The 12,800-nt window shown below is 34.7% G+C and overlaps 1 protein-coding gene across 1 annotated transcript in view; it reads right to left on the reverse strand.

Annotated features, from left to right (window-relative positions):
- Positions 1 to 3,220: 3,220 nt before the first annotated feature.
- The window catches only part of pins (G-protein-signaling modulator pins), a 187,151-nt gene continuing 177,571 nt past the window's right edge, over positions 3,221 to 12,800 (reverse strand). Inside the window, exons 13-14 of the mRNA XM_090404957.1 lie at positions 8,439 to 8,689; positions 3,221 to 3,556 (exon numbers count right to left, since the gene is read on the reverse strand). Coding sequence (XP_090261083.1) covers positions 3,221 to 3,556; positions 8,439 to 8,689 — 587 coding nt within the window. The remainder of the gene's footprint in view (positions 3,557 to 8,438; positions 8,690 to 12,800) is intronic.

Below are 12,800 nucleotides of genomic sequence, written 5' to 3' on the forward strand. Positions count from 1 at the left end.
CACAAGATCATGTACACTCCCTGAGAATATATGTCAGGAATCTGATGATGATGATCCTTAAAATACAATAAACCTGTTTTTTTACTTATTTAACTCAAGCTTTAGTTCTATTTGATAAAATACAGTTAAGATATAATAACCACATTAAAAATAAGAGAAAAAAAAAATTCAGAACTAATTAGAAATATATACACAGATAACAGTTCTATGCTAAATACAGAACAAGGAAACCAAAGAAATTAAAACAACCAAAAGAATTAGACAAGTGACACATTAAGTCTCATCTTATTTAATTCAGTAACAGATGAAATAATAATAAAAAAAGTAAACAAAATAAAAAATTGTGCAATACAAATTAAAAACTAGATATGCTGATCATATATCCTACTAGCAGAAAATGAAGATGACCTACAAAGACTAATAAATACATTCAATAATGCAGCAAAAATCGAAAAATATGAAGATATCAACAAAAAAAAAACTAAAACCATGACAAGTGCTAGAGAACCCATAGGATGTGAATTAGAAATCAAAGAGGAAAATAATTGAACAAAATAAAATAAAATATTTAGGAATGGAACTATGTAATTATGGCATAACACAAAATGAAATACAAGAACAAGTAATAAAAGCTAGTGGAATATCTGGATGCCTCAATAGCCTCATCTGGAAGAATAAGAATGTAAATAAAGAATCAAAAATAAGAATTGGCAACAAAAACACATGCAGCAACTACAAAAATTAGACAAATTGATGTACCTATTGCGACATCAAGAAAAACTGAAAGTGTAATAAACAAATCAGGAACTCATAAATCAGAGAAAATTGTGAAATACAATTTTACATGGATTCTGTATGAATCAGTCAGCCAATGATTGAATGACTGGATCCATAAACAGAAAAAAAGAATGGACATATCATATAGAAAGAATGTACAACAACACACAGGCAAAGAAAGTAAAGAAATGGACCAAAGGGAAAGATAAACAGAGGATGGCAGGATGATCTTGAAAACAGTGGCATTAACTACCATAACTTAACAGTGAAGGATGATGACTATTGTCACTAAATGCAGTACACTAATTGTATATATACTGTATTCAGTGTTATAACAAAAAGTTATAATTTGTTTTGTTTATATCTGTGCAGTATGGTGTCTGTTGAAGCAGGGATATTTTTCAGTATACACGACAGTGTTCATTTCAGTACCAAGCTACTAATATATACATGTATATACACTATGTATATACTAATATATACACTGTTTATTACTAATATTTTCCAACAAATCTCACTCCTACTCATAAGTTCTTCCCCCCTCCCAATTCATTCTGTCTTACCTACAACAGTTTATTGGACATGTAATACTGTAACTTTAAATTATTGGCTATTCCTTTGTCTCCAATGAATATTCACACATATTCTTTCCCTTTTTAAATGTGCCAATCATTTAGTCTCATTAATGTGGGTTCACATACAATTTCTTGCACCTTTTAGTAATTTAAATATACAAACCAAATATAGAATTTCACCCACCATAGTTTGGGTTTATGATGGAAGCACAAACTACAAGTTGTGGTATGCCCACCCACTGCACAAATAGAAAGCATGAGATGATTGTCCCTACCCATTTTTAATATGTTAAAGAACAGAATTCACAATTAGTTTGACATAATACATTACTCTTTCATTTCCAAATATGCAAAATTAAGTTCAGTAACTTAATAGGTGAGGATATTACCCCCCCCTTCCCCAAAAATAATAATATTTTATCAGTTTGCATAATGAAGCCTTTGGTAACCTTTATAATAACTACATTTGTAAAAGTTCTGCATTTTTAAGTATGTATCACAATCGGGAAAGAACTTTGCTCAAACTACTGTGAACACAGTAAATAAAGTACAGGAAGCATATCTAGTATTTTTTTTTTTTTTTTTTTTTTTTTTTTAAGAAGGCATTGCAGTTCTTTTACATACATCTCTGCAAGAGCACAAAAATGGGAGGGCGAAATTTACAATTAAATAACATTCTTTTTAAGTAGTGGCATAAACTTTCCTGTGATAAGCCAATGGAAAAGAACAAACAATAAGGTAACTGGATGCTTGGTAATGAACTGGTAATCTGGGAACTAGTGTAATATGAAAAAAAAAATATTTTCTTTAAAAATATATTTAAAGAATTATGTTTATCAGAATGCATTGGTTAGTTGGTTACTGAATTATCGCTGAAGCAGCTAAGGCCATGAGGCATTAGTCTATTTTGTATTAGAGAGAAAAAAAAAAAGAGCGTTTTGGAAGGTAAAAAAACCTGTCTCCTCCATCTAGGACTGGCTGACTTTCCTAGCTAGAAAAAAAAAGGAGAGAACCAGAATGCATGCATATCAATGCAATCCAAAACCACATGCTTTTAAATAACTGTATCTCTTAGGTGATGAAATAGTTCCTTATTGTTATGCAGTGATCATCATTACAGTACAAAGCAAAGGGTAAGAAGGAAGATCAAACGAACAGAAACAAAAAAAACATTTCATGTACATAAATAAATGAGTCAATTATATGCTAAATAACAACAAATCAAATTCATTTTAAATCTCATAAAAAAAAGACAACTATGTACAAGGTTCTTAACCTAGGTCTGCTCCTATATTAATTTTATGACTATTTTAGAAAGTATAAAAATATATAGTGAGTCTCAAAATAATATAAAAAAATAAAAATGAATATGCACCTGCAAATCTTTTCAAATTATACATAAATATCACTACCATTAACATAAGCAAAACACTGAGTTTTAATATAAGAAAACTTAATTACACAGTACATGACTAGGACAAAAATTTCATCTCTACTATACACACATACCCCCCCCCCCTTTCCAATCAAAAAATATTCATAAGAAATATGAATGCTTAACTAAAATGTGAACTCGCTCTACTTATAACAGTAGGAATTCTAAACTATAAAACTGCCTACAAGGGCTCTTACTATAAAATTAGATTATATTATTCCCATCACTTACTAAAATACAATAAGCACGTCTTCAAATTGCCATAAAACAAATTATAAAATCATATGTCTGCAGATAAACTATGATAAAGGACTTCTTTGGTTAGTATAACATTTGAAGAGCTCTTCATTTTTTTACAAATTGATGCAAATGGTCATTTCATCATCTGCAAAATACAGGGGACATAAACTGAAAGAGTAAATATTTATAAACATCAATGTTTTGATGGTTTTTTTGAAGCCGCCTTAAGACTTGCTCTAAGCAGACCAGATCGAGGCAAACTGCCTGTACTTTTGCCACTACTACTCCGACTACTGCTTTCTCCATTGCTGTTTTCCCGTAAAGGCTCAACAGATTTACTAGGTAATATAGATCGTTGGTCTTCTATACGACCAGCCTGGAATCTCAGAATGAGGCTGAAAAAGTCCTCATCAGGAACTGTAGGTGCATTGTGGGATGAAGGACCTCCTCTTGGAGAATAAGGGTCTTCCTGCATTGGTCTTTCATTTAGATCTGGCATACTACTACGCTGATCTTCAATTCGGCTTGCCTGTTAAAATAAAAATATTTCAAAAAGTTTGCAAATTTAATTGTTCAGAGATATTCAATGTTCATGTAACTACCATGAGTAGTAAGTATTGTACCTAAAATAATCAACTCATTTCTATCATTTTGTTTCTTAAGTACAATATATATATATATATATAAAATCAGCTAACGCCTTTTTGTTCCCATATAGGGAGTAGGTGAGGGCGTGTTTTTTAGCCCTATCTAATTTATGGAGACTGAGTGGGCAGTTCAATCTCCATTGGTAGCCATTCAGCGATAGCCAGCCCAAGGCTATCACTAATTAATCGACACACAGTGAAGGCGGCGGCTAGTAAGTGCCGCCATCTGGTGGTCCATAACACAATATATTTAATGTCTGAAAATAGTGTGGGTTCAACAGCTGATTTTTTTGAGTTTACAGGATGAAAAACCCACTAGCCCATGCCAGAGATCGACTAACTCTGGAACCGGTCGAGAAAAGGCTTAGAAAAAGTTCCTCTAGTCAGCGACTACTAGATTCGAACGCCTATCATCATGCGGTCAAGCACTGTAGAGTGCAAACGCCACTCACTATATATATATATATATATATATATATATATATATATTTATTATTATTTTATTTTTTTGAGGGGAAACTAGATAACTAGGAAAGATTATAAGGTTCTTAATCACTGCATAAACTCTGGGAAGATGAGAACCTTCCCAGGGTTAGCTTGATAACTAAGTATCGTATCTACTGATGGCATTTTTCAGAATTGATTCTGCATTGCATTAGATCAGATTAATGCATGTTTAATCACTATCAGGTTGATAGCTAACTTGTACAGTGAGCAAGAAGGCAGAGTAAGAACAAGTGTTGGATTCAGTGATTGGCTTCAGGTTAGAAAGGGAGTTAGGCAAGGATGCCTACTCTTTCCTCACCTGTTTGGTATCTATGCTGAGGACATCATGCATGATGTCCTCAGCATAGATACCAAAGACAGGATGAGCTAAGACAGGAGTTAGGATAGGTGGTAGATTGATCAGTAATCTAAGGTATGCTGATGATACAGTACTCCTTTGTAATGACAAGGAAGAACTAGAACAAATTCTTGACAAAGTTAACGAGATAACTTTGAACCAAAGAATAAAGAACAGAGGGCTTCATCTCAATCCTAGCAAGACAAAGATTATGGTTCTCAAAGGAAATACAGACAGGGAAGTTCCTGTGAAACAAGTGTACTTTAATTGAGAAGGAATTGAGGAAGTCAGCAAGTTCAAGTACCTGGGATCCATTATTAATGTGAAGAATTGTTGTTCAGAAGATGCCAAAAGATCCACAATTGTGGATGCAGCTGTTTTTCCAACAGCAACGTATGGATGTGAGACTTGAAACCTAAAGAAGTCTGATAGGAAAATGATAGCTGCTTTTGAGATGTAGTGTTACAGAAGGATGTTGAGGATATCATATACTGACAAGCAGACAAACGGATGGGTACTAGAAAGAATCAGTAGAACTTTAAGGCTCCTTAAGGATACTGACAGACGAAAGTTGAAATACTTTAGATACATTGAAACGATGGATGGAGGGACTTCTCAAAACAATAATAGAAAGTAAAGCTTCTGGAAAAGAGAAGGGGTCAATTGTCAATGAGATAAATGGTTGGTGTGTCTGGAGTAACTGATCATCAGAAAGTTGAAGCCTCGAGAAAAGCATACAACAGGACCACCGTTGGGGAAGACTGGTATGGCAAATCATTGAGCATCTGAGTGACCGTATGGCATCTGTTGATGTCCAGTGAATAGATGGATGAGATTAATGCATGTTTAAAACAACACTGTGCAGTGTTGATTTTGTTACTAATCCCAAACAGTAAAAGAAAAAAGTAAGTAAAGAACAGGATTTTAGTTGAATTTAAGACATTTATATATGTTTGTGGAAGAAGCACAAAACCAATATCCATCATTTCAGACCTTAAAAAGAAAACTATATATGTAATGCTGTGTTCAGAATAGGAAAATAAAATATTTTTTGTGTCTTTTGCAATGTAAGGGAACTTAGCCTGCAGCAAACTTTTAACTCACATTTGCAGTCAAAATCTCAAGAACAGTGAAGCTATGTGCGACCAATCAAAAGTAGGTGGGATTTGGCATGCATGGTTGTATACTGATGCTAATTTGTACAGTCAATTCTCAAAGCAAGCATTATTAAAATAGCAAACTTGAAAAATCTTGACTAATGCCCATAAGCAGAAAACTACTCAAAACAAAATCATTCCCTATAACAAACTATTCCTGTAGTCTTCTAGAAGTTTTTGAGTCACTGTATTTTTTTTTCTTGAAGATTGTAATCAAGATTTTCTGTGGACATTGTATAGCCTCCCCTAAATTTCTCTAAGTGTATCCTTGTCCTCTGTAACATTAATGATTTCTCCATTAAAAAAACTGAAAGTCATATTTTGGCTGAAATTCATGACTGGAAAAACAAAACTCACACAGGAAATTCAAGAATATCTAACAACTTTAAATTTGAAAAATAAAAACTGTACTTTGCAATGGATACCAGCCCATGTAAATATTGAAGGCAATGAGAGAGCAGACAGACTAGCCAAAGAAGCAAGACACTCAACTCAAAAATTACACCCACTACCACTAGCTGATGCTAATTCTGTCAAAAAAGTAAGATTGTTAAAACAAACTACCAAGAAGAAGAAGCATGAAATCAGTGAAATTAATGAAAACAGAAAAATAACCACAACCATCACCAGACTAAGGAAGGAACATTTTAAAGGTATGAAAATTCAGTCAGATGGTACTACAAACTATGAAATATGCAAGAACTGTCCAAGAGCCGAACTAACACCTGTCCATATCTATTCTTGTCCAGCAATTGCTGCTGCTCTACAGAAAATTGACAATAACCCTATAGAAAAGCTTTACTCTATCAAAGTTCAAGATTGCCAAAACAGTTCTACAGGCTCACAGTGACATCTAGAAGCACTTCAAAGAACTTAACAACATTCATGACTATAATGTTAGTTTACAGTTTGAATTAAAGAAGAGAATGTAAATATTACTGGAAATTATATATCTGGACTGTTATTTTCTAAAATATGTAATCAGGAGCATTGCAGATCTACTTTCAATGTAGGATGATAATGAGATAAATGGTTAATTTTATGCTATTTCAATTCTATCAATTTTTTTGTCCAACTTCTGCATTAATTGGGTGCATGATGCACAACTACAGTAGCAAACAAATTAATCTAAACACTCACATTTTAAAGAAAAATTTTAATTTTACAAGAAAATAAGTACAAAAATTAAACTCAAACTTGACCTAATAATTTATATGTGCTCCTCTGTTCCTAATAAGTTCATTAAATCACTTAAGCACGGAATCTACCAACCTAGAACACTTATTTTTTTATTTCTGCATCTTGAAACCATACTTTTAAAACGGACTGCATTAAGTTAACCTTTGTATCATAATTTAATTTTCCAAGTCTCTTTTGCATATGACCTACAAATTTTCTAATGGGTTAATGTCAGGAGAGTTATCTGTTCACTAAGGCAATTGGATGTTGTGATTTTTGAGGAACTCTTTCACATTTTTCGAAGTGTGACATGGAGCGAGATCCTGTTGGAAGATGAATTCTTTCTCTTCTGGATCTGTGGGAGCACTCTTTCCTCCAATATTTTTATGTATTGGTTGCTTTTCATCATACTGTCAACAGGCACAAGTGATTCTGGACCATCATTCATAAAACAACCCCACAACATCTTTTTGGCTGAGTGTTAAGGAGCTTGTTGAAGGTGGGTGGGAGAAGTCTTCTCAGCAGCTGATTTGTGCTCTTCTTCGACAAAGAAATGGCTCTCTGAGAATAAGACCTTATTTTACTTCTCAACAGTCCAATCTTTGTACACTTTTGTCCACCGGAGCCACTTTTTCTGCACAGTAGTTTCTTTGTTTTCTGTGGGCAGTCCTTCCTGCTTCAAACAATCTTCAATGGACCATCATGTGAGAACATTAATCTCGCTAGCTTCCAAGTCTCTATTTAAGTCTGCAGCAGACAATCTTGGATCCATTTTACTTTTCCTAACTAGTAAATGATCTTGAATAAGTGCAGTTTTCTTTTTTGTCCACATTTTCCTTTTCTGTCAGGAGAAAAGATACCTGTCTCCCTAAACTTCTTATAAATTGCATTAACAGTACTCAAACCAACTATTAAAAATGTACAACACTATTAATAAACATTATAGAGAGGGTTAAAAAACATGGCACTCAAGCAAAAGTAAACTAAAATGAAAACTGAAAATAGTTTGAGAGTTCATCTCCAAATCTGACATTTGATTCTGCTGAAAAAAACATTTTTGTTAAGTATTTTTTTAATACCTAAAATAAGGATCAGAATAGAAAAATAGCAAACTGAAACCAAAACTAAAATTATTGTGAACTGAAACAAAACAAAACAAAACAAGAATTTCGCTTGTTTGGATTAATTTGTTTGCTACTGTACCATTTTATCAATGCACTTCATACAAGACAAAATTGTCTACCATTTGTCCCATAAACTTTTCTTGGAATAAAGAATTGAGGTTCTGCACAACTGGTACCTTTAATAAGTTTTATACAGTACCTGATTTTTAGCATAATGTTTAAATTAGCAGTCAGTGGTCTGATTGATTAATTTATCCTTTCTGCTGTGAGTACAGAATTACTTTTAATGAACTGCTATACTCTAGCCCTGTTATGTATCCTCATAAATTCTTAGATAAAATTAAATATGTAAATAAGCTTTCTACTGTAGAAAACAGATGTACATGATGCAGTTTAACATCAATGTAATTTTTCACGATATGCACTTTTACACACGGGGAAATAAAAAAAAAAATAATACCTGACATCTCATGAGCATATCAAAGAAATCATCATCAGGTAATGTGGAAGTATCAACTGAAGTTCGTCTTAATAATCTTGCCTGACCCAAAGTGTTGTTGTTATTATTTCTACGTCGATTGGTAGCAACTGTATTAGACATGTTCAAACCAGGAAGACGAGGCAAACTTGCACGCTGTTCATCAAGACGTCTACTCTGCATCCCAGCAATAAGATCAAAGAGTTCATCTCTGAATCTGACATTTGGTTCTGCTGAAAAAACATTTTCGTTAAGCATTTTTTAATACCTAAAATTTTTAAACTATCATTACTTTATGACTATTAAACAAAATAATAACTGTAGTCATCACAGTGAACAGAACAAGATCTTATACCTTGAGATAATATAATACTAAAAATTAATTGACAAGATATTGATGTATCCACAGTAACAAAATTAGAGTGCAAAGAGCAAATTCTATACATTATTAACTCTCAGAGAAAGCTGTAAAATCATAAAATAAATAATCTAACACTTTATTCTCCAAAGGGAGTAGTAGGTGAGGCTGTTAAACTAACATTTTGAAGACCAAGGCAGCCAGTCTCTAAACCTAGTGAAGTGATTACAGATAGCTGGTCCCCAGTTTATCAATCCAGGGAAAAGAGTACATCAGACTCTACCACATAGTCCCTAATTGTAACACTATTATTGTCTAAAATAGTGTTCTATGGTTGATTTTCTCATCATCATCATCAAATTCCTGCTATGTACCCTCAAGGGGTGTACAGGATATGATAGTACTACATGAAAAATTTACATCATTATTAATTTCTTATCTACAATTTTCCTCCAAATCAGTCTGTTACTTGTCAAGACTCCAACATTATCAGATCTTATAATTCTATCGTCTAAGGCACTTTGTACCGTATCAATCCACCTATATCTTGGTCTTCCTCTGGGTCGTTTTCCTGCCAACCAGGCAGAGAACACTCGTTTTGCTAATCTTTACTCGCCCATTCTGTTTAAGTGACCATACCACCTGAGATTAGCTCTGCTAACGCATTCCTGGATGCTGACAATGTCAAGTTCTTTCCTAATATCCTCGTTTTTAATATGATATTGCCATTGATGCCATCTGTTCACGCCTATAATCTTTCTCAGGACTCTCATATCTGTGGTCTCTAGTCTTTGGTCAAGTGTTTTACTTCTGGCCCAGCTCTCAGATCCATAAGCTAAAACTGGTTTGAACACTGTCTTGTATACAGCTAATTTAGTGTTCTGACTAATTTCTCTCTTATTCCATATGAATTTATTCAATTGACTTCCACACCATACCAGCTTTGCTGATTCTGTTGTCTATTTCTATATTTAATTTACCATCTTCACTAAAAATCGTGCCTAAATAGCTGAAATGTTTAACTTGTTCCACAGGTTCTCCATTCACAACACAGTTGACATTTTCAATGATTCTGCCTATTTTCATTGTCTTTGTCTTTTTATTGCTGACCTTCATACCATATCTATTACAACAGCTATTCAATTTAGTCAGAGAATCTTGCAGACTTGTAGCAGATTTATTTAGAAGTATAACATCATCTGCATTAAGCAAAGAGCTGACAACATCTCCAATTTTGATATCATGTTTGATACCACTTTCCTTCACAATGTGATCCATATAGATAATGAATAACAGAGGGGATAATGTACATTCATGTCTCACACCAGATTTAACATTAAACCATCTTCCTGTACTTCCTTCAATTCTAACTACTGACTTACAACTCAAATAAAGACTAAGTATTGCTTGATATAATGCCGCATTGACAACATATAACTACAGCGTATTGAATAGCTTCTCTCTTGGCACCTTGTCATATGCCTTTTCCAAATCAACAAAACTTAAATACAGATCTTTGTTATATTCCCATGCTTTCTCGACTATCTGTCATAAAGTGAAGATCTGATCCTGGCAGCCTCTATTTCGCCTGAATCCAGCTTGTTCTTCACCAAGTTTTTCTTCCCCAATTCTTCTCAACCGTTTCTCAAGTATACTTGCATAGATCTTGCCAGGAACACTCAGTAGGGAAATAACTCTGTAATTCTCACATGCAGTTTTATTTCCCTTTTTATATATGGGTACTATGAGAGCTCTACTCCAATCATCGGGAATTCGTCCCTCTGTACAGGCCTTCTGAACTATGCAGTGCAGCCACTGTAAGACTCTCACACCACCATACTTCAGCATTTCTGGTCGAATATTGTCTACTCCTGCTGCCTTTCCACATTTCAAGCCTTTGATGGCTTTTTCTACTTCAAGTATGGATATGTATTCCTGACTGCATGCCTAGTCAGTGCTTTTTACCACTGTGCTGTTATCACTGCTTGTTTCATTAATCAATCTTTCGAAGTAATTACTCCATACTTTAAGGATATCTTTTTCTCCCGTTTTCATGTCACCTTTATCATCTCTAACTCCTTTTACAGCACACTTTCCTCCATTCCTAAGCTTCTTCAACAACCTCCAGAATATTTTGCCACCTTCTTGATATTTATTTTCTATATTCTTGCCAAAGTCCTCCCATGACTTTTGTTTAGCTAGTTTTACACAGTGTTTAGCATTCTTGCATTTGTCTCTATATTCTCTAAGAGCACAAGCTGACTTATTTGACAGGAACTTTTCATATGCTTTCTTCTTTTCCTTCACTGTCTCTTTAACTTCCTGTGTCCACCAGGGAGTTCTGATTTTTTTTATCCTTACAGACAACTCGCCTGGCAGAATCAATGAATGTTTTCTTCAGAGTTTGCCATTGAATCTCCAAGGTTTGATTCCTGTTCTCAAACTCTTTCGTTTTTTCTTCAATAATCTTTGTGTATTTTAGTCTACAGTTCACATCTGAGAGCTGCTCAACTTTTATTCGCTTTAAAACTTTCTTACATGTTATTCTTTTCAATATGAAATTCAATTTTATCTTGCTCAAGACTAGATAGTGATCACTTCCAATTTCAAATCCTCTGTACACTCTGGTGTCCTGCACCAGGGAGAAAACATCACTATCAACAATAACATAGTCAATGAGACTTTTCTTATTCCTAGCCTCTTCTCTCCATGTGAATTTGTGCACATTTTTATGTTGGAACATGGTGTTAGTAATAACCAGTCCATGACCTGAGCAGAAATCCAACAGATATTTGCTATTATTATTAGCTTTGCTCTTTTCTCCAAATTTTCCCAAAATATTTTTGTATGTCTCACAATCATTTCCTACTCTGCTATTTAGATCCCCAACAAGGAACAACTTTTCATTTTTCATTGTGTCAGTGGCTTTTTCTAAAGCCTCAAAAAATTCCTCCAATTCTACCTTAGTAGAACCTTCTGTGGGACCATAGGCACAAATAAGTCTTTGTCCAGTTCCCCATTCTCATATTTGCTCACATTACTCTACTTGAGACTGACTGCCATTCAAGATTAGCCTCATATTTTGTGTTGAATACTATGGCTACTCCTTCTTTTCATTGATTGTGATTGCCTGAATATAACATTTTGTATTTATTGCTCAGAAAGATCTCACCAGTTTTGGTCTTTTTTGTTTCAGTCACCCCGATTATGTCGATCTGGTACTTATCTAATTTCTCAGCTAGCTCCATTTCTTTGCCATTCAGGCTTCTTACGTTGATAGTACCGATCTTTAACTCTGGTGATGTTGAGTTGGGGTGTGTTTTCAGATTTGTTCCAGTAGATGAATTTTTACTGTTCGCCCTGGTTCGCTGGCGAAAACAACGGGGGCCTTGTTTAACTGGGCGACGCCCCAGCTGGCATGAAATTTTGTCATGTTGTACCATCATTTTTAATTTTGGTTTAACCAATAAGACGTCTGCGTGGTTAGCCTAGTGGCTATGCGCTTCGCAACCATATACCTAGGGAAGGAGTGTCCTAGGTTCGATTCCCGTCGGTGACGTGAGGAGCTGAAGGATCTTCCTCAGCCATAGCCAAGTTAGCCAGTCTTGGGCATGGACAGCAGGGTTTTTTCCCCAGTTTATTCTGGGGTCTTTCATCCCGCAAGCAGGCAAACTGGCCTTGAGAACTCAACACTACAGGCCATAGGATACACCAGGGCATAAGGCTGACCACCTTATCCTGTAAAAACGGAGTGAGGTCCGATGATCAATGGACCCTCGACACCGCAAGGTAAAAGAGGGTATAAGGAAGATGATGATGATGATTTAACCAATAAGAATACAATTTGGTCGGCTAAATCCCAAATTGCCAGCCCATCCTCGTTTGTTCAGTATCTAAGTAGATACCCAACAGGGTGCACCACGAGAAGTTGAGGATTGGACATTAGGTCAGAAGCCCTGGTCGGTTCTCCGCATTCCTTTAAGGGC

The sequence above is a fragment of the Typopeltis vanoorti genome, chromosome 1, assembly GCF_054136105.1.
Source record: "Typopeltis vanoorti isolate ZY-2024b chromosome 1, IOZ_Tvanoo_1.0, whole genome shotgun sequence".
Classification (NCBI taxonomy): domain Eukaryota; kingdom Metazoa; phylum Arthropoda; class Arachnida; order Uropygi; family Thelyphonidae; genus Typopeltis; species Typopeltis vanoorti.